Source organism: Poecilia mexicana, unplaced genomic scaffold (genome assembly GCF_051168715.1).
Source record: "Poecilia mexicana isolate PSO_F unplaced genomic scaffold, ASM5116871v1 scaffold_18, whole genome shotgun sequence".
In the NCBI taxonomy this organism is placed as follows: domain Eukaryota; kingdom Metazoa; phylum Chordata; class Actinopteri; order Cyprinodontiformes; family Poeciliidae; genus Poecilia; species Poecilia mexicana.
In genome coordinates this window covers 23,293,411-23,317,214 of record NW_028263387.1, presented here as the reverse complement: position 1 = coordinate 23,317,214, position 23,804 = coordinate 23,293,411, and the positions used below count along the sequence as shown (strand labels likewise).

Sequence of the window (23,804 nt, the reverse complement as noted above, 5' to 3'; positions counted from 1 at the left end):
TTCCATTGTGATCTTGGCCTTAATGTCTGCCTGGAGGATTTGACAAACTTCAGCTGTCAAACTGTTTCTGGTGTGTTTGTGTTGGAAGTTTTTGTTTAACTGCATGTTTAAACCCATGTGTCATACTTCTGCTATGATATGAACAGTCCTCTTATTTCCTTCTGGAGCAGAACCTGCCTGGTTCACCTTCCCAGATCACCTTCGCATTGTCAGATTCTTCTGCTTGACTTGCATTGGACAGATACTGTCCAGATACTGTCCAATGTTGACATTCTTGTTTACTCTCTGTAACATAGTTATCAAAACATTGAATTTTATCTTCTCTCCACAGGATGCTGGTACATTTTTAGGATTAATTTTAAAATTCTTGTCTTGTTTTTAACTTCATGCATGGTTATCCTCAGAGATGCTCAATCTTTATTCACCATCCTGTCCTCTAAGGTCAGCAGACTTTGTGCTGCAGCTGATAATGTTTCAGCTCTTGTTACCAACAGCTCCTACCTCAGAAAACAAGCTGTTTTCTCATTTCTATCATTTTGACTTACTAAGCTGACATTTTCAATCATCACATAACTAATTTTATTACAGATACATAAAATAATTGCATATTCTTAGTCATCAGAATTTTTAATGTATTTGTTCTCTGAGGAATTGAGTAATGCGAGTCTGAAGTCATTAAAAATTATGTCTGCTTTTCTATTGAAGTGTTGAAATGATGGGGATTGTTTTCTGTTACAGAAATAAAATTATTAAACCGTAATTTATCACTCAGATCAGGATTGCTAACATAAGTATTAAATGAAAAGTCAAATGAATTAAGATTGTTTTCCATGTTTCCATCCAGACGTTAAAAGACACTAAGATCATCAGAAGGGTTTGGATGTTAAGTGTCTGTTTCTGCTCCTTTATCTAGAAATAATGAACTTTTATGGTTTAATTACCAGTTGCCTGATGCTCTTTCTCACCTCGACTGACAAGCAATAAAAACCTGTTATTTAACGATTAATTAGAAGATTTCACTCTCCTGGTTGCAAGTTGTTCTGTTTGGAGGAAATATTTGCTTTTGTTTCATATTTTAAATGTTTTGCTACAGTTGATGCCTTTAGCAAACAAAATGTTTCACTTTGGCCACTTTATAAGTTTATGTGGTAACTGTTATGAAACTCTTGAGTTTGAGTTGATAACTGCATGAAAGCTGTTAGGGAAAACTATAAAGATGCACAGCTTTTGTTGTTAGGAAACATTGTTTAACACACCTGTAATACCCATAGTAAGACAGGGACAGCATGAGCTGCTGTCAGGTTTATGAGCCGTTTTTCTGCAGTAAACATCCTCCAATAGTAATGTAGGGTGTGGCTTTAAGCTGTGGGAACAGAAACCCGAGTCTATTTCTGCGTCAGAAGCTCCAGCTCAAAGCCAGGTGAGTTCTCTGTTTTCCTCTGTAACATTGAATTAATACATCAGGTGTTTTAAATAAATAGCAACTGTGTTGATTTTTACCTTCAGGTTTAACATTTCATGTATTTTTCGATAGAGGGAAAAAAATCAGTGTCTAATCAGCCTGATCTGTTCCAGGGCATTAAGGAAATAAGGAATAAAATTATGTTGGTAAATTATATTTTGTTATAAAGTTTTTTCTAATTCATACATCGATGTACAATGTAGTAAAGTCACCTAAACTGCGCAAAAACACTTTTAGTCACATATCAGGTCATTGTTCGTTAGTAAAGGAGAGTCATGACGCTGTGGATTTAATGTCTGGGGAATTTGTATCTGTGATGGCGCCCCCTACTGTTAAATGACTGTATGGTGTTGAAATACGACACGGTGTCAAGAAGAAGGTGGGATGATCCGTGTGTTTGGTAAGGCGGGGCTTATCGGTGTGATTTAAAGCCACGCTCTTCACCTCTGGCTTTAAATCAAACTGAACCGCGGCTCAGGTTTTAATCCTTCATCTGAAAGATATTTGTCATCATGATCGCTGCCTTGATTGTTGTGGGTCTTTGCCTAATATCGGGATCTGCATTAACAGATACAGGTTAGTCTCCATTTGCTTCAGATATATTGTTATTGCTAAGAATGTATGGAATTAAACTTTAATTTATTGAATGAAACTAAAATTAAATAATATTCCTGAAGTTATCATGCTTGTTCAGGTGTCTATTTGAGAAACAGAGTCGGGTTTTTCCTAAAGTTCACTTAGCGCTGAAAATAGTAACGGCAATAAAGTTCACACTTTAAGAGTTTTTATGAGGTTTAGTAGAAAAACATGAATGGATGATTATGGCAGACTTGAAATGGTTAAAAGGGTTGTTCTGTCAAAAGGAAAAGAAAAAAGAATAGGTAAGAAAACATTATAAGTCAGAACTCAGTCACGAACGGCGTAAGAGTTACAGTGAAAGTCATTATGTTGATTAGATTTTCTACTTTGTTATATGTGACATGTGGAGCCTTGAGTACCGTTACATGTTAATGGTTGATTTATTTGTTTTAACTTTTGAAAGTTTCTTTGTGCATAGATCTGTATCATTTGCTATTTGATTTGTAAATAAATCATATATCTTATTTTATTAGTAAATAAAGTAAGTTAACCTAAGACTGATTGACATTTGGACATGTAGACAGCTTAGTGGCTGCAGACCAATCAGTAGCTGAATGAGGATATGGTTTTTATGTGTTTATTGGTTTATTTAGTCTCTGTGTTGTCATGTCAGGCCCCTGATTGGTTGCAGCTGATTAATCCCTCCAGTATTTAATCTCATCTGTGTGTCTCCTGCTCCCTGCCTCGTCTTTGTCATTGTTTGCCTACTTTGCACACCGTTTTGGTCGTGTGTCGTTTCTCTCCTCTGGTTCCTGACTTTGTGTTCATTTGGGACGTCGTTAAACTCATTTCTTCAGTTTACCCAGAGTCTGACTGCCAAACGCTTCATGACAGCTGCATGAAATTTATAAAGAAAATATGTTTATTGGACCATTTTGTGTTAATAGTTTAATCCCAATTCTAATAAAGTTTGGATATTGCATAAGTCAAAAATAAAATAAAAATATGATGATTCTTTAATCTTTTAAACCTGTAATACACAACAAAGAGAAGATATTTGATGTTCAGACAGATAAACTTTGTTGTGTTTTTGCAAATAATCTCATTTTGAATTTGATTCCTGCAAAAGGTTCCAAAAAAGTTGGATCAGGCACAAGAAAAGACGGGAAAGTTTATGATGAGTAAACATTTGTTCATGTCACAATTAGGTGTAAAGGGAGATTCCCCCAAATAGTCAATTATTAACACTTAAGTTGGGATGAGGTTCATAATCATGCAGGTCTTGTTCTCCAGAGGAGGAGAAGGACTGTCATGTTTTCGTGACATGGTTATTCCAGCAAGATAACGCTAAGCTGCATTCTGCCCGTGTTACATCATCACAGCTTCCTCATAGAACAACCCTGGTCCTGGATGGCCTGTCTACAAGTCAGACCTGCACATGTTTGGCACATTATGAAGAGCAAAATACAATAATAGAAACATCAGACAGTTAGAAACTGAAGTTGTTCATCCAGCAAGAATGGAAAATATCTCCACCTAAAGAGCTTCAACACACAGGAAGGAAAGTCTTTCTATGTAACTGAGTGGTAAACATGATTGGAACCAGCTGCAGGAATCCAGTTCAACTTAGTGGATATTTGCAAAAACACAAAATGTATGCATGTTTATATATCTTGTCTTTGTAGTGAGATCAGTTGAAAGTTGAAAATAATTGGAAATAATGCTGTTCTGATTTTATGTTTTTCTTAATGTCCTGACATCACTGGAATGGTGGTTACATTACATGTCTTATCCATTTATCTCCCAAAGATCTGATGGCAAAGGAATCTATAAAACAGGGGTCCCCAAACTACGGCCCACGGGCCAGATCCAGCCCGCCTCCACATTTGGTCCCCTGAACAATACCAGAGAGCATTCAGATTTTTTTTTTTCATACATGGTATTTTCCGGACTATCAGCAGCTTGTATGTGGATTTTTCTTCCACCACCAGGGGGCTCTTTAGCAGGAAGTGAATCATCCATCCATCCATCCATTTTCTTTACACCCTTGTCCCTCAGTGGGGTCAGGAGGTGCCGGTGCCTCTCCAGCTATCGTTCTGGGTGAGAGGCGGGGTCACCCTGGAAAGGTCGCCAGTCTGTCGCAGGGCAGCACAGAAACAAACAACCATGCAGACACACACTCACACCTGGGGCAATTTGGAGAGGCCAATTAACCTGACATGTTTTTGGACTGTGGGAGGAAACCGGAGTACCTGGAGAAAACCCACCATGCACAGGGAGAACATGCAAACTCCATGCAGAAAGACCGGGCTGGGAATCGAACCCAGAACCTTCTTGCTGCAAGGCAACAGCTCTGGAAGTGAATCATTGGAAGTCAAAATTGAAAATAAAAGAAGAAAGCGCCCATTAAAACGGAATTAGGTTTTAATAGGGATTTGAAATTTGAGAATATTGTTGATCAGTTAAATAGCATTGAGGGGAAAAAGAAGATTTTTCAGTTTTTTTAAATAATACTGGGATCATTATGAGAATTTGAGGTATAGATATTAGGATCCGATAGATGGCAGTAGTGCAACAATAATGGATGCAAGCTGCCGTTGAAATCTAAAGAAGAAGAAGAAGAAGAAGAAGAAGGCGCCCATTTTCATTTAGCACTTGATAGTAGCAGACAGAAGGATCAGCACTTTTACTGTTAGTTACTGTAAAGGAAGAAATTCTAAATAAGTTTAACTTTGGAAAAAAGTTTGGCTCTCTCTTCCTTAGATCCCAGGTCCTCTCGGCGGGCCACGTGTGGCCACAAGGAAAACAACAATGCGTGTTGACGTCACAGAATTACAGAGTTTAATCCAATATAAGACAATGCACAAACTTACACCAGAAACTGCAGAACAACGGAGACATACATTCATTTACCTGACATAAATGGAAAGAAGGAAAGAAAGCAAAGACGTGCAAAGACATCTTTGGAGAGTTGCAAGAGCAAATCTAATTTGTTACTTCTGTGTAGAAAGTTTTATCCTCTTGTATTTCATTTATTCAAATAAGGCGTATCTTTGCTCCTCCAACCAGGAGCTATCTCTGACCCTCTCTCAAGCCAGAAACCCCTGCCGTGTTTACGGCTTTTCACAGATGAGTGTGAAAAGCTACAACTTCCACTGTATTGTTTTCCCACAGACAAAAGGCAGTTCAAACGATCCTAGCAAACCATCTGCTGGAACTACAGGTAACATAAAGGTCAATAGGCCAGAATAAGTTACTGATTTCAAAACCACAATTAGGCCATTTGAATCAAGACAAGTTAAGTTTTAAAACTAGCTTATTTCAAATTTATTTTCTCAACATTACCGTTCAGAAACTACCGTAATCAGTTCAGTTTTTCTTTTTCAACCCTAATAAATGTGATATTCAATTGACCTGTTATGACTCAGATTTTGGCTGTCCGCTCCCCTCTGCTGCTGCTTCATCACTGTGGAAAACCTGGAGCGGCAGAGATAACTGAGGCTTATATGTGTATGTTTACTGTTTAAAAAAATAATAATAATTTAAAAAAACGGTGCGGCTCATACCCTCTCTGAAATAACCCAGAGAGGGTTATTTGGTTATTATTTATTTCATTAATATTGTTATTATTTATTTCATTAATATTGTTATTATTTATTTCATTAATAGTGTTATTATTTATTTCATTAATATTGTTATTATTTATTTCATTAATAGTGTTATTATTTATTTCATTAATAGTGTTATTATTTATTTCATTAATAGTGTTATTATTTATTTCATTAATATGGTTATTATTTATTTCATTAATAGTGTTATTATTTATTTCATTAATAGTGTTATTATTTATTTCCTGACTTTTGTTCTGTGAAGAACCCAGAGAGGGTTATTTGATTGTGCTTTCTGGAAAACAATACATTTTTACATTTAGGTACTCCTGCAATCGTCACACTTTTTCCTGTTACAAACTGACTCTGGCCCCCACCAGAGAAAGGAAAAGTTATGTGGCCCTCACAGGAAAAAGTTTGGGGACCCCTGCCACAAATGAACAATATTTCTCCTCCAGACAGGAGAATCATAAAAGTCCAGTTTATAGAACTGACCTAAAACATTAACTTTTACAGATTTCACTTCAAACTTTTTCTTTTCACTGCATAAAGGTTCAATCTGTGTCACATTTAAATGTTTCAAATTAGTCGTTAAATTCTGGTACCATCATGTAAAGGACTGGACTTTAGTCAGAAATATTCCTGTTATGTGAAAAATGTGCAGTGAAAGTTACTGAATGTAAATCCTGATTCTGTCAGCAGGACAGGAAGTAGAAACTCAAACAGTTTAACTCGACATGTGTTCATTCATTATGATGATTAAAATTATTAAATCATAAAAGGATTTAAACCAACAGAAAAGTTTGAATAACTGAATAAAATACATTTATCAATAAATAACCAATAATCCTTGTTAGATCCATTGATCCAGTCCAGGTCAGAGTCCAGTGTCTCTCCTTGGTCTCTGCTGCTGGAAGTGGACCGGTTCACTCTGACCTCTGACCTTTCTGCTCTGTTTCTCTGTCCTGTAGTTCATAAAAACATCTCAGCTGTTCCTGGACAGATCGTCTCTCTGCCATGCCGACTCCCCAACAACAAACCTGCTGTGGTTGTGAAGTGGACCCGACCGGACCTGGAACCAGAATATGTCCTCCTGTTCAGAGACGAGCAGCCGGACCCAGAGAACCAGCATCCATCTTTTAGGAAGCGGGTGGAGCTGCAGGACAGACGGATGGAGGACGGAGACGTGTCTTTGCTTCTGAGCAACGTGACGACCAACGACACGGGAACATACGAGTGTCGGGTTTTCCAGAGAGAAGCAACCGGCAGGAAGAGACGCACTTTGACCTCTGACCCCATCGGGACCGTCTTCCTGGATGTGGCGCCTCCTACTGGTGAGTTTTCATGGTTTCTATGTTCCAGTGAAAGAAGGAAGCTGCATAAAGTGGTTTAATGTCCAATTAGTGAATCTTCTTAAAGGTAAAATGTCTCCAGAGTCTCTGTGGCTAATCTAGGGGGAATATCCCTTTAAGGCCAGATGTGGTTCTGGTTCTGCAGTGAACCTGTCAGCCCAGATGTTTGTGTTTCTAAAGCTGCTGCAGAAGCAGCTGGTCTGAGAGCAGCAGATGAAGAGAAATGGATTCTGACCTTCAGCTCTGATTCTGTTTGACAGAAAACAAGGAGGGAAGAAAAGAAGATGGAAGCAGAAACAAACATGTTGGACTGATTGTTGGAGCCGTTCTGATGGTTCCACTGGTTACTGGGTTGGTTCTTCGTCTTTATTTAATGAAGCAGATGAACGAGGAAGCAGATCCAGATCAGATCAGAACCAAACTCTCAGCTTAGAACTTTCTAGAACCTCCAGTGGATCCAACATGGATCTGCAGCCGTTATGAAACGTTGAAGCTTCAGATTATTGATTATTGTTACTGATCACAGAAACATTTCATCTGTTTTCATTCAGTCATTTCTATGCTTTTATTTTGTTGCTGCAGCTTTTCTACCTGTTTTATTTATTTCATCTTTTTTACACAGACCAGCTCTGATCTGATTTGTAATTTATATCCTAATTAATGAGATTAATTTAAACCTAAAGTTTCTCTCCACCTCCAAGAATTGATTCTGTATTTTTATCTCTAAAATGAGCAAAATGACAAATAAAAATCAATTGTTGCTCTTTATGTTTTGAGTGTTTGAGATTTTTTTCTAACTTTGATTTTTATCTGAAGTTACATCAGTAAATAGGAAGTAGAAAAATATGAATCTGTTACATTATGATCAGTTAATGCAGAAATTAATTATTTACAAATGATGTGCTGAGTGTTGAGTCAACTGAATGACATCATCAACCTGTCAGTAAATAATTAACTCAACCTGAAGTGAAGATCAGGATGAAGCTGCTGATCAGCTGATCAGATCAATATTTAATAATCAGAAATAAACACATTTCATTAAAGGAAACTTTTTAAGTCTGTGTTTTCACATCAGAACTGAAAGGAGAAAAACTAACTTTCACTGCTGAGCAGCTTTTAGTCCAGGGGTGGGCAACTCCAGGCCTGGAGGGCCGGTCTCCTGCAACTTTTAGATGTATCTCTACTTCAACCTGAGTCAAATAATGAAGTCATTAGCAGGACTCTGGAGAACATGACTGCACTTAGGAGGTAATTCAGCTGTTTGATTCAGGTGTGTTGGACCAGGGAGACGTCTAAGAGTTGCAGGACACCGGCCCTCGAGGACCAGGATTGCCCACCCCTGTTTTAGTCAGATCTTAGAGCGCCACCATGTGGACAAAGAGAAACATTTCAGATGTGAAGCAGTGGCTCTGCTTTTACCTCCAGATTTAAATCACTAATAATGACTTTTTCTTTGTTCAAATAAAACACAACTATACGAAAAGATGAACCTGTGAATTAGATAATCAATCAGTGAACTTCAATTTGAAGTCGGTTTCATCTCTGAAAGATGCTGACTCAGCGTCTAATAATTTCAGCTGAAGGTAAAACATTTACAGTTGTAGGAGCCATTTATCCTTTCTGGTGTTTATCGCCAGCAGGGGGCGTATTTGATTTTGAGTTCTGAGTTTCTGAAGGGGGGGATGGGTTATTTAAGGTCAACCATCATTCTGGTGTTAACAGGCAGAGGCAAACAGTTTTCTACTGTGCTTGGTTTGGATGGATGTCGAATTTATGTGGATCTAAATGGAAACAGTAAGACAATGGACATTGTTCTGACAAATAAATGACTTTATTTTATGTCAAGCGGAAGATCGGCATCATGAATCTTAATTGAGCGAACGTAAAACTGCCTTTCAAGAACAACCACCAGTAGCCTAAAATGATTTTAGCTGCTATAACAGTATTTATTGATTCCTGCTGGAGTTTGGACCATAAGAACTGGTTCATCTGCTGATGTTGTTGTTTAACTGTAACATGAACAGCAGCTGGACTGGAAAATGATTCAGGTGGGATTTTAATCCTCATATTTCTGCCAACAATAAGAAACAAAAAAAGAGGAGAAATTTAAAAGTTGCTGAAGTAAAAACTATCAGTTCAGATCAGGATGAGCAAAAACAATCTGGAAAACATTTTAGTTTATAATATCAGTGTTTTATTAATAACACATAAATACGTACTGATATATTTGCTAATATTTTTGTGATTCAGGACATTTTAAAGAAGAAGCAAACAGAAATCACTACAAACATGATATGGGCTGATAGTACAATCCTGCTGATATTATAAAACTTATTTTAATGCTAAAATAGAAAAATAATAAAACATCAGAATTAATAATCTGATAATTTTTATTAATAAATATTTTATAAAGCAGCCAAAAAATATCCCAGTAAAAACATTGATCAGCTGATTGATCTCCAGATATTTAATTGATCCAACATTTCTGCTGGTTTTGGAGAAGCAGCTCCTCTTCATCACTTTCTATAAATAAATAAATTTAGTCGCTATTTGATGTAAACTAAACTAATGTGGGGTTTACTTTTGTTTTGTCCAGCATGTTGTAACATGATCAACATGTCAATAAAACAAACTGATTAATTATATCTAAGACTAACATTGATGATAAAACTTTAACAAAGAATTGAAGAGATTCTGGTGGTAAAAACATAAAACCAGAACAAATGAATCTGAACTGATCCAGTCAGTCCGTCACTCAGACCTTCAGCTCTATGAGCTCACAGTTCCTAACTGCACCACCAGGGGGCGCTCCAGTATAACCCTGATGGTAGAACTGGTCTGAGGTCAGATCCAGCAGCTGGATTGGTTCTGCTGAGTCCAAACAGCTGCAGCTCATGTTGATGTTAAAAGGTTCTGCAGTGAATCAGGTTCTGACAACATGAGGGAAGAAATCTGGATTTATTTCAGCAGAACCATCAGAACCAGAACCAGTGGAGCAGAACCAGAGCTTCACTGGTTCATCAGCTGCTGCAGCTGAAATCAGATCAGATCAGGGTTCTGGTTCCAGGTTCTAGTTCTGGTTCTGGTTCCAGGTTCTGGTTTCAGGTTCTGGTTGAGTCCAGAACGTCTGTTTCCAGCAGCCAGCAGAACCAGCTGCAGCTGGACGGGTCAGAACCAGAACATCTCTATGCAGATGGAAAATACCTGAGATCAGCTGCTGGTTTATGAACAGAAGGAAGAAAATCATATAAAACCTGAAACACTGAACTTAAAAAGTAAATTATAATCTTAGATTATATGATATATAAAAAGACTGATTTACTGTATGTAATGATTCAGTCTTGAAATCCTTCACTTAGTGAAGATAATTGACCAGAAGGAGAGTTTTCTGTGTTGATGCTGCAGGTCTGCATTCCTTTCAATCTATATTTTTACTAGGCAGGAGGCTGAAGTCTCTGTTGACTTTTTATCATCACTAGAATAAAAGTCTTTTTCTCCTGACAGAAAACATTTCACTGAAAAACAACAGAAAAATATGATCAGAGCTGCTGCTGTCAGTCCCAGAGTGATGAAGATGATGATCAAGATCCATCCTCGTCTCTCTGGTTCTGGAGTCAAAGTTGGTCTCTGAGTTTGAATCTGATCAGCAGCTGCTGGAGAGAAACCAAAAATATTTATTAGTGGAAACTGAGATCCAGGAGGATTCATGATGAAGATGTTGGTTCATCAACACAGGAGTCAGGATTTGAACTATGAATATAAAAAAATATTTATAATATCTAAACTCACCAGTAACGTTGAGTCGACATCTTCCAGAGTTGAATCCATCTTCAGTTTTCACGTCACACAGATACAGACCAGAGTCTTCAGTCCTCAGTCTGGACACATGGAGTCTGATTCGTCCTTCTCTGAGGACGTCTTTGTCACTCTGGACTCGTCCTGAAAACTGATCATCCTGAGACTCTGGAATCTCAACACCTTCATGGACGTCCTACAGGTCCTCATAGTTCTCTATGAGGAGCCAACAAGCTGCAGTAGATGAACAGATCCCTGTAGGATCCCTGAGTCCTGGTGGTGAAGGTCCACTCCAGAGTGATGCTGTGGTTCTCCTCTGCCTCATAGCTGCTCTGGGTCACATTCACTACAAATGTTGCTGCTGAGGAGACAGAGAGGGAAAGAGAGGAGCAGACACACTGAGAACTGGAACATGGGAGTCTTTCAGCTCCATCTAGAGAGCTTTCTGTCACAAAGACAAGATGGAGACTGACCACAGAGACATGAGCTGAGGATGAGGAGCAGCAGGGAGATCATCTTCATCCTGAGAGAGGAAGAGGAGGAGGAGGAGAGGCAGCAGGACATCAGGAACATCAGTCATTACAATGAACAACTGGAGTCCTGGTGACAAGAATAGATAACTACTGCCACCTTGTGGTTATAAACAAATACAACAGCAATAAGCAATTGAAGCAATTGAAAATGTAGACAAAAGCAGAGAATCGTACATAATCACTTGAACGGATCTCTAAATTAATTTGTAACTAACTACAAGAAATAATAAATTGTTTTTCATGTGCACAAGTGAGAGAGCATGATTTTTGAACAATAGAGTCAACAAGTGCGTTTGGTTTGAGGGTGTGTAGCCCAAAGCCGGGTATGCTGAAATACCTGATGAACTTGTCTCTGGCAGTGTCACATGCTGCTTCATTCCTTCGCGCATATTTGTGTGTTCTGCTTATCGCATTTATTTTGTACAATAATGAACAAATCACACAAATGTCTCCTTAAAAACTCCATTGTGTTCTGCAGCCGATTACTTCAATAACTGGCATCAAATCTTTGTATCGACTCATTGTGTCTGCTTCTGACTAATTTTCTCTCGACGAATGTCAGAACTGAAACACTTTGTCATTTTAAATTCAGTAAATGCATCAAACACCGGAATAAAGAGCGTTACCATTATAACAGGTTCTAGCCTGTTAACAGCAATTATTTTCAAATCGTTATTCGTTTTTCGAATCCGCCGAAACAGTAGAAGGAGTCAGAACAAAAACTAAACAATAAAATTGAACTGACTCACCTGATCAGTTGTGGAGACAACCGTCTGCTGGTCCTGAAGTAACGCAGGATAAGAACCGATGTAAATGCTGAGAGGTTGGCATTATTTCTGAACAACTTTGTGAATGCTGCTCATGATCTCCAACGATCAAAGAAAAAAAAAACTCAACAGCAGGAGCAGGACGACGTGCTGGTAAGAGAAAAAAGGTGTGGTTTAAACTTCTGTGATTTTTAAACCACACCTACTAACTCCTGATAACAGGAGTTAGTAGGTGTGGTTTAGGTTTAAACCACACCTACTAACTCCTGATAACAGGAGTTAGTAGGTGTGGTTTAGGTTTAAACCACACCTACTAACTAAACACCATCCTTCATTTTGATGACTATCGGGGAGATCAGATCAATATTAAAGAACTTCTTGAAAATGCATAAATATATTAAGGACATAAAACTTTCAGCTTCCAGAATAGTTCAGGTAGGAAAACAGGTTAATGAAAATAAAAAAATATCATTACAAATATACTGCATTGACTTGTGCTACAAGCTGGATTCATGGAGATTTAGGATTTTTAACTGTTTCACATGAAAATCTACTTCAGTCAACATTAACTCTGAGTCACAGTCGGTGCACCAGCAGCAACACATTTATTCTACAAGTTTTTCCTCATTTCCTACTTGACACCCAGCTTCACATGAGCGCTAACACACCTTCATCTCAGCAAAAACCTACAAAGGACAAGTTTGAGCAAGTCGTCTGGGATTCTCCTGCAAGTTGTTTCTACATGAAAAGTGGAGTCATGCATGTGTAAATGTTTCACTGTACCCAGTCTGTGCTGGTTGATAAAACTCTTGGTGCTCAGAGTTTTATCAATTTGAATTTTGTCATTACATCTCCCAACATGCTTCTGGTTCATTTTATTTGTTTATTTTTTTAACTGAGTTTTGCACCTTTTCATACTTTTTCTCTGAATAGATTTGATAGGAAATCAGAGCAGAATAATCATCAGATTTTTCTTCTCTTTCTCCTTCTACAAAACCATTTGAAACTTAGAAACTGTAGTTTTGTCTGATTTCCTCCAAACTGTTGATTATTAAAATGCTACAAGTACCAGCAGATCCCAGTTGTTGTCTGAGTGAATGTTATCTGGACCGAGTTCATCCAACATCTTGAAGGAAATAATAAAAACTGATTAGTTGTGATGTGAAGATTGAATCCTGACATGAAACCAGCTGGTTTTAGTGACAGCAGATCAACAATAACATGAAACCAAACTGGTATGAAGTCCTGACAGGAGCGACTGAAGGAAAGACAGAAACAGACAGACAGACGGATCTGTTCTCCTGTCATCTAAGATAGAACCAGGTTCTGGTTTGTTTCCTCCTCTGATCTCCACCAGAACCACATTCAGAACCAGAGTCAGTTTGGAGAGGAAAAGAGTTTCAGTAACATTTCTAGATCAGCTGGACCTCAGAGTCTCTGGATGGATTCACTTTTTGCCATTAGATGTCCTCATTTCCCCACTTGCTCTGTGGTAGTGAGGCTACAATCAGAAGCTGAAAGGTAACCAGGAAGTTCCCTGGATTATCATAGGTTGACCTGAAGTGACTGGAGGTCAAAGTTTTCTAAGAGCAGAAGCAGGAAGTGAACAGGTGACCAGGTATGGTGGAATACTTTAGATGTTTTTCAGTTCAACACCTTGAAATCTCTGTCAGCAATATCCATATTATATTTAATTCCTAATCAGAATGTATTTCTATTAACATGCACCATTCTTCCTGACTTTAGTTTGGTTTAGCTGACCAGTGCTAAATATTTGAAACAAAAAATGAAGAATTATAGAGTTTTCATATATTTATGAGAGTTTGCAAAACAATGTTTATTCATATTGTTAAAAAAACACATAAGTTTGAGTTAAAATGGATCCAGGATGAGGAATTAAAGAGTTAATAAATGTTGGATGTTCAGGTCAGCCTGTGATTAAATGTGACTGAATCCTCAGAGACGTTCAGTAAAGATGTTCAGGATAAACAACTAAAGAATCAGAAACTCTGACATTTGCTCCAAACTGATGGCATAAAGACTTTTTTCCATCCAGACTCGTTTCCACTCAGTGATTCTCCTCTGATCTCAGAGTTTTCCTCGTTTCCAGGGAGATTGTGTCTCTTCACATGTTTCAGGTTCAGCTGCAGAGGTTAAATCACTGAAACTGACTTTGTTCCTTTGAGCAAATTAAACTTTAGAATCACTAAACTGGCCTGGAAAAGATCTGATTCTGTTTACTGGTTCTGACATGTTCTACCATTTACATCTGATTAAACAATAAATGTGTTTATGTGCAGATTATTGTTGTCCAAACTGAGGCTCAGGTTCAGTTTATGGCCTTGAAATAATTTTGTTTGGCTCTTTATTCAAAGATAGTTTAAATCTGCTGCAGTAACTCAGGTATTAGATGCTTTAAAAAAAATCTCTGACAACTAGAAAAACATAAAACTCTCTGAGAAAAACATTAACTATGAACTGGATGAATTAATTTTAGAGTTCTGATAGTTTTTGCTTAAAATGAGGACGTAAAAGTCTAAATAACAATTTTTATAAGTTTTTCATTTTCATGATTAAACTTAAAAATATGTCAGAAAAACTCTGAACCAAACAATGACAGAACACATATTAATTTATGTTGTCTTATTTACAGTGTGTTGGCATTTATTTACCATTGTTCATCTACTACATATTTATCTACCACATTTACATTTTATAAAACATTAAGTGAATAAAAAAACAGAAAGATAACAAGCAGCAGATTTCAGTGGAAAATTTTAACAGCTACATTCAAACTTAAAGCTTCTTTAAAATCAAAGAAAATGCCTTGTGAGAGACAGACGACCTCTCCAGGGTGACCCCGCCTCTCGCCTGGAACGTTGGCTGGAGAGGCACCAGCAACCCTCCTGACCCCACTAGGGGCAAGGGTGTAAAGAAATGGATGGATGGATAAAATTAAACATGACAGATCTGTTTACACAGAAGTATTACTTCTACATTATTGCTTTAATTAATAAACTATTAATAAATAAAGTTTAATGGATGTTTTTTTCTTTACTAGCCCTTCATATCAGTGTTTTCAGAGTCCAGCCATCATTTCTCAGAATCTCAACATCTGTTTGATTGTAAACAGATTTCCTTTTAGTTTGCTTTTTTAAAACACAATACTGACATAAAAAAATAAAAAACAATGAGAACAAAAAGTCCCAGTGAAACATAAACTCCAATTCTTCCCAGTCTGTCTGGTTGTAGATTCTCAGTTGGAGGTTGAAGCTGATCAGTTCCATATGTGTTCGCTGCATATGTGGTTGATGTCGTTGGGGTCCTTGTCGTTGGTCCGTGTGGATATTGCCTGTTCTATTCGCCATTAAAAAGTCTTGAAGTAGGTCATGTATGATCAATTTTTTTATTAGATATTACAAAAATGTTGGTCTTTCAATATCAGTGGTTTCAATAAAATTGTTTTGAAAATGCTTAGATTTCTATCTCGTATTTTCTTTAGGTCAGGGCAGGTAAGGAGGTCGAGGGATCCCTGGGGTGCTATTTCCCATAGATCCGAGCCTTCAGATTTTATTTTTTAATCTGCGATATATCTTCATTTCATTTTAATTATTTTCACCCTCTGTATGTTTTTTTTTATAACTTTTCTCTTATTTTCTTCAGCGCAGCTCACAGTTTTAAGCAAATACGAAGCTGAAGTTGGTTTCCATTTCTAGCTTCCAATAGCTAAAGGGCGATTCCACTTAATTTTTCAATTCCTTCCGCATCATTAATCGACTGTAGTTCAAAATCTACTATACCTAGACACTTCAAACCTGGACTAGATTATTCTGCTCTAATAGCAGAATATTTAAAACCATGTTTGGGATTTATGAAACCTTTTTCTGATTTGTGAAACTTCAATAAAAGTCGAAAATCACAATTTTTTTTTCTAAAGCTAAAGACCAAGGAAGCTACCGACTGACAGACTGACTATTTCTGTCTATCCGCTTCCAGTTGGGCTCGGTCCAGGGATCAAACCGAAGGTTATTAGCAGCTTTCATGACAAACAGCCGAGTGGATAAGTCACTAAACTTCTATTCACTTTAGAGAAAAGAAAGAGCTGATTCAGCATTTAGACAATAACTGATCAATAGTTCTGACTGTTTTCAGAAATGATTTAAAACAGGAAACTGAAACAACAACAATAAACAGATAAATATCAATATTATTACAATATTCATTCATTACAATCTAACATTTTACTCATCAGATCATTAAATCTAACCTGATGTTTTTTTTGGTGGCAAAATTATCATCCAAACTCACTTGAACAAAACTTTTATGTGTTTTACATTTTCCAACTACAATTGTCAAATTATTATTGTTCTTTCTTTTCATTAAAAAAATAAAACATACAATCAAGCTTATTATTAGAGCTCCTGCTACTGTCACTGTCACAGCGATGATGTTGGTCCTCGTTTCTCGTCTCTCTGGTTCTGGAGTCAAAGTTGGTCTCTGAGTTTGGATCTGATCAGCAGCTGCTGGAGAGAAATTAGAAATATTTATTAATATTTGATGAAAACTGAGATCCAGGAGGATACATGATGAAGATGAAGATGATGGTTCATCAATACAGATCTTAAGAATTTAACTATTAAACAGAAATATTTTATTATCATTTATTCTCACCAGTAACGCTGAGTCGACATTTTCCAGAGTTGAATCCATCTTCAGTTTTCACGTCACACAGATACAGACCAGAGTCTTCAGTCCTCAGTCTGGACACATGGAGTCTGATTCGTCCTTCTCTGAGGACGTCTTTGTCACTCTGGACTCGTCCTGAAAACTGATCATCCTGAGGACCTGGAATCTCAACACCTTCATGGACCTGATATAGAACTAAAACTCCATGATCCGTGTTCGCTTCACAGTAGATGAACAGTTTCTTCCAGGATCCCTGAGTCCTGGTGGTGAAGGTCCACTCCAGAGTGATGCTGTGGTTCTCCTCTGCCTCATAGCTGCTCTGGGTCACATTCACTACAAATGTTGCTGCTGAGGAGACAGAGAGGGAAAGAGAGGAGCAGACACACTGAGAACTGGAACATGGGAGTCTTTCAGCTCCATCTAGAGAGCTTTCTGTCACAAAGACAAGATGGAGACTGACCACAGAGACATGAGCTGAGGATGAGGAGCAGCAGGGAGATCATCTTCATCCTGAGAGAGGAAGAGGAGGAGGAGAGGCAGCAGGACATCAGGAACAACATCAGTCAGTATACAAGGAACAACTGTTTAGATAGTTTTGTTTTTATCTAAACAAAACTAAACAGTCACTACTGCCACCTTGTGGTAATAAAACGATGCAGCAGCAATTGGGACATGTTTTTATTCTCTGCAGCTGCTGAACTTTGTATTGTAAAACATTTGTGACAGAACTCAGTCATGTGTAATTCTTAAAGAAAATGCATCAGGGAATGAGGTTTAATCTTTTTACTGCTAAATAATGAAGGGCTTGTTAAGTCAATGACAAATTGTATAAGTAGAGTTTAAATAATTTGATTATACAACTTCAATATTTTTCTCATTTCAGAATGTTGAACACATTTTATTTAGATTCATTAGACAGAACGATGTTCCCTGAGCCTTCTTGTAATTTTGATTATTTTATTGATCTTATTCATTTATAAAATCAATAAAACATAAGTATACTAAACAGATATCAGGTTTCTGAAAAGTCTCTTCATTTCTATCCAGTCAGTTTCACTCTGGACTTTAACCAACATGGTTTCTGGTTCTCTTCTTTCTTCCTCCAAACTCTTGACCCTTCATTTCTGAATGAAATATAAACTTTACTTTCATCTGAAAGCAGAACTTTGACCCACTGAGCAACGATCCAGTTCTTCTCTCCAGGTAAGATGTTTGTATCTAGGATTGTCTCTGGTGAATCCTGAGTGAAGGAGTGAACTGAGTCTGCTCTGAATCCAGTATCACTTCACTCCTTCATCCATGTGAAACACTTTTGAATGTTTTTCCTTTTGACAAGCCTCTCAATTTAGCAGTTATGCCTGTTGCACCTTATTAGCACAGCTTTTCCTTCCACTCAACTTTTCACAAATGTACATTAATACAACACACTGCACAACCAGATTCTTCAGCAATTACTGTTCTTTACATGAGGACAAGTGTTCAGTGTTTTTGGTGTCAACATGTCTTCTGTCCAGCCAACCATAAAAAAACCATTAGAGGCCCAGGAAACCTTTGCAGCTGTTTTGAGTTAATTACCTGATTAGAGTGTGGCACTGTGATGTTCTAACACTGTACAGTACATTGTACAATATTTGTAACTTTTCTGAGAGACTGGAGGTTGGGTTTATTACCTGTAAGCCATAATAAAAGCTACAAAAAAACCCATCAAAGCTAGAATATTTCACTAGGTGAATCTATATAGCATAATATGAAACTATTGCACTTTTCAATTATTCTATTATTTTCTAATATTTTCATTTTTTGTGTACTTGTTTATTTCTACAGTGTAATGAGAAAAAACTATAAACACAGTTGTTGGTGAGAAAATATACATTTAATGTCTAAACATACATTCATCACCATTCAATGAATTATCACCGTTGAATGGGTAAAATCAACCATTTCAGAACCTGACATTTCAGTTTCTCTTTGGTAAAACTGCTGAGAGGAAACCATTGTAATTTGAGCTGTGGGCGGAGTCAAATTTTAACTCCACCTCCACTGAGCAGAAGACAGAGGTCTCCGCTTTGTTTCCTCATAGAAACTCTGCCTCTGAACCTTCGTCATTCTCCAGTGTTGAAAGCTTATATTTTCAGAGACCGTTTCATTATAAATTATAAACAAATGAAATATTTTCTGATTGTGAAATATTAAACGTATTTCGTCATTACAAACCTATTGATCTGTGAACCACTTCAGGAAACTGGCTTAAATTTTTCTGTTTTAAAAGCTGTAATTAATTACAGTAGCTACCGTGATGTTTTTCAAAAATACATACAGAATGACTGACTTGTATATTTATTTCGTCTGTTGAAAGAAAGAAACGGAATAAATGAAGCTATGAACGTAAATGGGACTGATTGTGTCGAGTCCGGTTTTATGTCTCCGGGCGCACCGAGACAACCAGCGACAACATGGTGGAGACAGTTTGAGTGTTAGACTAGCACACAGGAGGCAGATGGGAAAAACCGCGTCCAATACTAATAGGAGACAAAATATTCAGCTACCAGAACGATTCAGAAAAGAGAACAAACTACAGAAGATTAAATGTTATTTTTACAGATATATGATACAATCTTAGGATTTAATTGTTGTGTTTTATTCACAAGAGACATGATTCGCGGCTTTTTAAAAAGTGAACTAACTGTAAATTATAGATAAATAGATCAATACACAATAAAATAAACTTACTTGGCGCATTTTTCTTCTTTATGAACATCAACACTGTGTTGCTTCAATATCAGATGAGTTTCTGGGTCTTTCCATAACTTAGACAGTCGATCGTTATAGTCCTCTTATTTATACTCAGTAGCTACAGAAGGAGTGTTCTGTAGCTACTGACGCTTTGTTTCGTCACAGGCCGGCCTGGGAGCCTGGGCCAGTCAGGTTCGGCCTCCCAGGCCTGGCCCAGCCTCCCAGGCCGGCCTGTGACGTCACAGTAGCTACAGAAGTAGCTACAGAAGGAGTGTTCTGTAGCTACTGAGCATATATACTCCTCCTACTTCAACAGAGTCTCACTCTGTCCTCCTGATTGACTGTCTGTGTTTATGTCTGTCCTCTGGTTTTTGGTGGGTCTTTCTTTTCTTCAAAGCAAGTAGGACCGTAGTGAAAACTGACTTATCCTGTCGGCTTTCTGTCGTAAAAGCTGCTAACAACCTTCGGTTTGATCCCTGGACCGTCACTAAGTTATGGAAAGACCCAGAAACTCATCTGATATTGAAGCAACACAGTGTTGATGTTCATAAAGAAGAAAAATGCGCCAAGTAAGTTTATTTTATTGTGTATTGATCTATTTATCTATAATTTACAGTTAGTTCACTTTTTAAAAAGCCGCGAATCATGTTTCTTGTGAATAAAACACAACAATTAAATCCTAAGATTGTATCATATATCTGTAAAAATAACATTTAATCTTCTGTAGTTTGTTCTCTTTTCTGAATCGTTCTGGTAGCTGAATATTTTGTCTCCTATTAGTATTGGACGCGGTTTTTCCCATCTGCCTCCTGTGTGCTAGTCTAACACTCAAACTGTCTCCACCATGTTGTCTCTGGTTGTCTCGGTGCGCCCGGAGACATAAAACCGGACTCGACACAATCAGTCCCATTTACGTTCATAGCTTCATTTATTCCGTTTCTTTCTTTCAACAGACGAAATAAATATACAAGTCAGTCATTCTGTATGTATTTTTGAAAAACATCACGGTAGCTACTGTAATTAATTACAGCTTTTAAAACAGAAAAATTCAAGCCAGTTTCCTGAAGTGGTTCACAGATCAATAGGTTTGCAATGACGAAATACGTTTAATATTTCACAATCAGAAAATATTTCATTTGTTTATAATTTATAATGAAACGGTCTCCGAAAATATAAGCTTTCAACACTGGAGAATGACGAAGGTTCAGAGGCAGAAAACGTTTCTATGAGGAAACAAAGCGGAGACCTCTGTCTTCTGCTCAGTGGAGGTGGAGTTAAAATTTGACTCCGCCCACAGCTCAAATTCCAATGCGTTTCCTCTCAGCAGTTTTACCAAAGAGAAACTGAAATGTCAGGTTCTGAAATGGTTGATTTTACCCATTCAACGGTGATAATTCATTGAATGGTGATGAATGTATGTTTAGACATTAAATGTATATTTTCTCACCAACAACTGTGTTTATAGTTTTTTCTCATTACACTGTAGAAATAAACAAGTACACAAAAAATGAAAATATTAGAAAAAATAGAATAATTGAAAAGTGCAATAGCTTCATATTATGCTATATAGATTCACCTAGTGAAATATTCTAGAGCTTTGATTTTTTTTTTTTTTTGTAGCTTTTATTATGGCTAATAAACCCAACCTCCAGTCTCTCAGAAAAGTTACAAATATTGTACAATGTACTGTACAGTGTTAGAACATCACAGTGCCACACTCTAATCAGGTAATTAACTCAAAACAGCTGCAAAGGTTTCCTGGGCCTCTAATGGTTTTTTTATGGTTGGCTGGACAGAAGACATGTTGACACCAAAAACACTGAACACTTGTCCTCATGTAAAGAACAGTTATTGCTGAAGAATCTGGTGGTGCAGTGTGTTGTATTAATGTACATTTGTGAAAAGTTGAGTGGAAGGAAAAGCTGTGCTAATAAGGTGCAACAGGCATAACTGCTAAATTGAGAGGCTTGTCAAAAGGAAAAACATTCAAAAGTGTTTCACATGGATGAAGGAGTGAAGTGATGCTGGATTCATAGCAGACTCAGTTCACTCCTTCACTCAGGATTCACCAGAGACAATCCTACATACAAACATCTTACCTGAAGAGAAGAACTGGATCGTTGCTCAGTGGGTCAAAGTTCTGCTTTCAGATGAAAGTAAAGTTTATATTTCATTCAGAAATGAAGGGTCAAGAGTTTGGAGGAAGAAAGAAGAGAACCAGAATCCATGATGATTAAAGTCCAGAGTGAAACTGACTGGATAGAAATGAACAGACTTTTCAGAAACCTGATATCTGTTTAGTATACTTATGTTTTATTGATTTTATAAATGAATAAGATCAATAAAATAATCAAAATTACAAGAAGGCTCAGGGAACATCGTTCTGTCTAATGAATCTAAATAAAATGTGTTCAACATTCTGAAATGAGAAAAATATTGAAGTTGTATAATCAAATTATTTAAACTCTACTTATACAATTTGTCATTGACTTAACAAGCCCTTCATTATTTAGCAGTAAAAAGATTAAACCTCATTCCCTGATGCATTTTCTTTAAGAATTACACATGACTGAGTTCTGTCACAAATGTTTTACAATACAAAGTTCAGCAGCTGCAGAGAATAAAAACATGTCCCAATTGCTGCTGCATCGTTTTATTACCACAAGGTGGCAGTAGTGACTGTTTAGTTTTGTTTAGATAAAAACAAAACTATCTAAACAGTTGTTCCTTGTATACTGACTGATGTTGTTCCTGATGTCCTGCTGCCTCTCCTCCTCCTCTTCCTCTCTCAGGATGAAGATGATCTCCCTGCTGCTCCTCATCCTCAGCTCATGTCTCTGTGGTCAGTCTCCATCTTGTCTTTGTGACAGAAAGCTCTCTAGATGGAGCTGAAAGACTCCCATGTTCCAGTTCTCAGTGTGTCTGCTCCTCTCTTTCCCTCTCTGTCTCCTCAGCAGCAACATTTGTAGTGAATGTGACCCAGAGCAGCTATGAGGCAGAGGAGAACCACAGCATCACTCTGGAGTGGACCTTCACCACCAGGACTCAGGGAAACTGGAGGGAACTGTTCATCTACTGCAGCTTGTTGGCTCCTTATAGCCCTCTAGTTCTCTATCAGGTCCATGAAGGTGTTGAGTTTCCAGGTTCTCAGGATGATCAGTTTTCAGGACGAGTCCAGAGTGACAAAGACGTCCTCAGAGAAGGACGAATCAGACTCCATGTGTCCAGACTGAGGACTGAAGACTCTGGTCTGTATCTGTGTGACGTGAAAACTGAAGATGGATTCAACTCTGGAAGATGTCGACTCAACGTTTCTGGTAAAATCTGTTTTCCTGCTTCTGTTTCTTGCTGACATCCATCTGATTCCAGGTCTGAACTGAAGTTTCTCCTTTTCTCTCCAGCAGCTGCTGATCAGCTTCAACCTCCGACTGAAAATCTACAACCAGACAGACGAGGAAGAATCGGTGTTCATGTTTCACTGGGACTTTTAGCTCTTACTGTCATTATTTATGTTTTATATCAGTGTTGTGTTTTTAAAATGACTAAAAAGGAAATTTGTTTACAATCAATCAGATGTTGAGTTTTTCTGAGAAACAAGAGCTGGACTCTGAAAACACTGATATAAAACTCTATTCACAAAAAAATAAAGTTTACCAAGTCAATCATTGTAACAACACCAATGAAGAAATAATATTTCTGTCTAAAGACGTCAGGACTAATTTTAAATGTCCTTTTATTTCTAAAGTTGCTGTTAAAACTTTCCTGAAATCTGCTGCTTGTTTTTATGCACTTTCCTACTTAAAGTGTAAATGTTGAATGTTCATAGTTGTAAATAATGCCAACATTTTGTAAATATGATGTGAATATAAATAGATTCTGTCATTCATTGGTTTAGGGTTTTTCTGATATATGTTTATATAATCATGGAAATAAATATTTTCACTTCTAAATCTGTCTCAGAGTTTTAATTCTTCACATTTTCTTAAAACTGTACAATAGATTCATCCAGGGCAGTTTAGAGTTTCTAAAGTTTAATTTGCTCAAAGGAACAAAGTCAGTTTCAGTGATTTCCCAGATAGCACATGATGTTAAATCAACGTTGAAAAATAGTTAGAATCGTTGATTTTTGGTTGAAGTCAACAAATGACGGTGAATCAACCATCAAACAACCATTCAATCAAACTGTTGAAACTGTGTCATTGAATCAATGTTGTTTTGTGGTTGAAATCTAATGACTGAAATGCTGATGTCTGATCAACATCTGATCAATATTGAATCAATGTCAGCTG

At 37.3% G+C, this 23,804-nt stretch overlaps 4 protein-coding genes across 7 annotated transcripts; 2 read left to right on the top strand and 2 right to left on the bottom strand.

The window, feature by feature from the left end:
* Positions 1–1,286: 1,286 nt before the first annotated feature.
* On the top strand, positions 1,287–7,769 carry LOC148154225 (uncharacterized). The gene is made up of 4 exons (XM_088016072.1): positions 1,287–1,296; positions 1,364–1,420; positions 6,621–6,983; positions 7,262–7,769. Exons 1-4 carry the CDS (start codon positions 1,287–1,289, stop codon positions 7,432–7,434), a joined length of 603 nt encoding a protein of 200 aa, XP_087872198.1. The 3' UTR covers positions 7,435–7,769.
* A 1,403-nt stretch (positions 7,770–9,172) lies between these two features.
* Positions 9,173–11,384, bottom strand: LOC148154224 (uncharacterized). Its single transcript, XM_088015118.1, is given in 4 exon segments — positions 9,173–10,654; positions 10,791–11,007; positions 11,009–11,157; positions 11,270–11,384. Coding segments are annotated over 4 exon segments (696 nt in total). The 5' UTR covers positions 11,370–11,384; the 3' UTR covers positions 9,173–10,424.
* Positions 11,385–14,728: 3,344 nt separating this feature from the next.
* On the bottom strand, positions 14,729–19,588 carry LOC148154223 (programmed cell death 1 ligand 1-like). Of its 2 annotated transcripts, XM_088015117.1 has the most exons (4): positions 19,513–19,588; positions 17,243–17,292; positions 16,768–17,130; positions 14,729–16,619 (listed from the first exon to the last, which is right to left on the bottom strand). In XM_088015117.1, the coding sequence occupies exons 2-4, from the start codon at positions 17,289–17,291 to the stop codon at positions 16,345–16,347; spliced, it is 687 nt and encodes a 228-aa protein (XP_087871243.1). In that variant the 5' UTR covers position 17,292; positions 19,513–19,588; the 3' UTR covers positions 14,729–16,344. The 2 variants fall into 2 exon arrangements, with proteins under 2 accessions (XP_087871243.1, XP_087871242.1); XM_088015116.1 differs by lacking the exon at positions 19,513–19,588 and having other exon boundaries at positions 17,243–19,380.
* Positions 19,589–19,951: 363 nt separating this feature from the next.
* Positions 19,952–23,465, top strand: LOC148154222 (uncharacterized). Of its 3 annotated transcripts, XM_088015129.1 has the most exons (4): positions 19,952–20,084; positions 22,308–22,357; positions 22,470–22,832; positions 22,917–23,465. In XM_088015129.1, the coding sequence occupies exons 2-4, from the start codon at positions 22,309–22,311 to the stop codon at positions 23,093–23,095; spliced, it is 591 nt and encodes a 196-aa protein (XP_087871255.1). In that variant the 5' UTR covers positions 19,952–20,084; position 22,308; the 3' UTR covers positions 23,096–23,465. The 3 variants fall into 3 exon arrangements, with proteins under 3 accessions (XP_087871255.1, XP_087871254.1, XP_087871253.1); XM_088015128.1 differs by lacking the exon at positions 19,952–20,084 and having other exon boundaries at positions 21,152–22,357; positions 22,920–23,465; XM_088015127.1 differs by lacking the exon at positions 19,952–20,084 and having other exon boundaries at positions 21,156–22,357.
* The last annotated feature ends 339 nt before the right edge of the window (positions 23,466–23,804 follow it).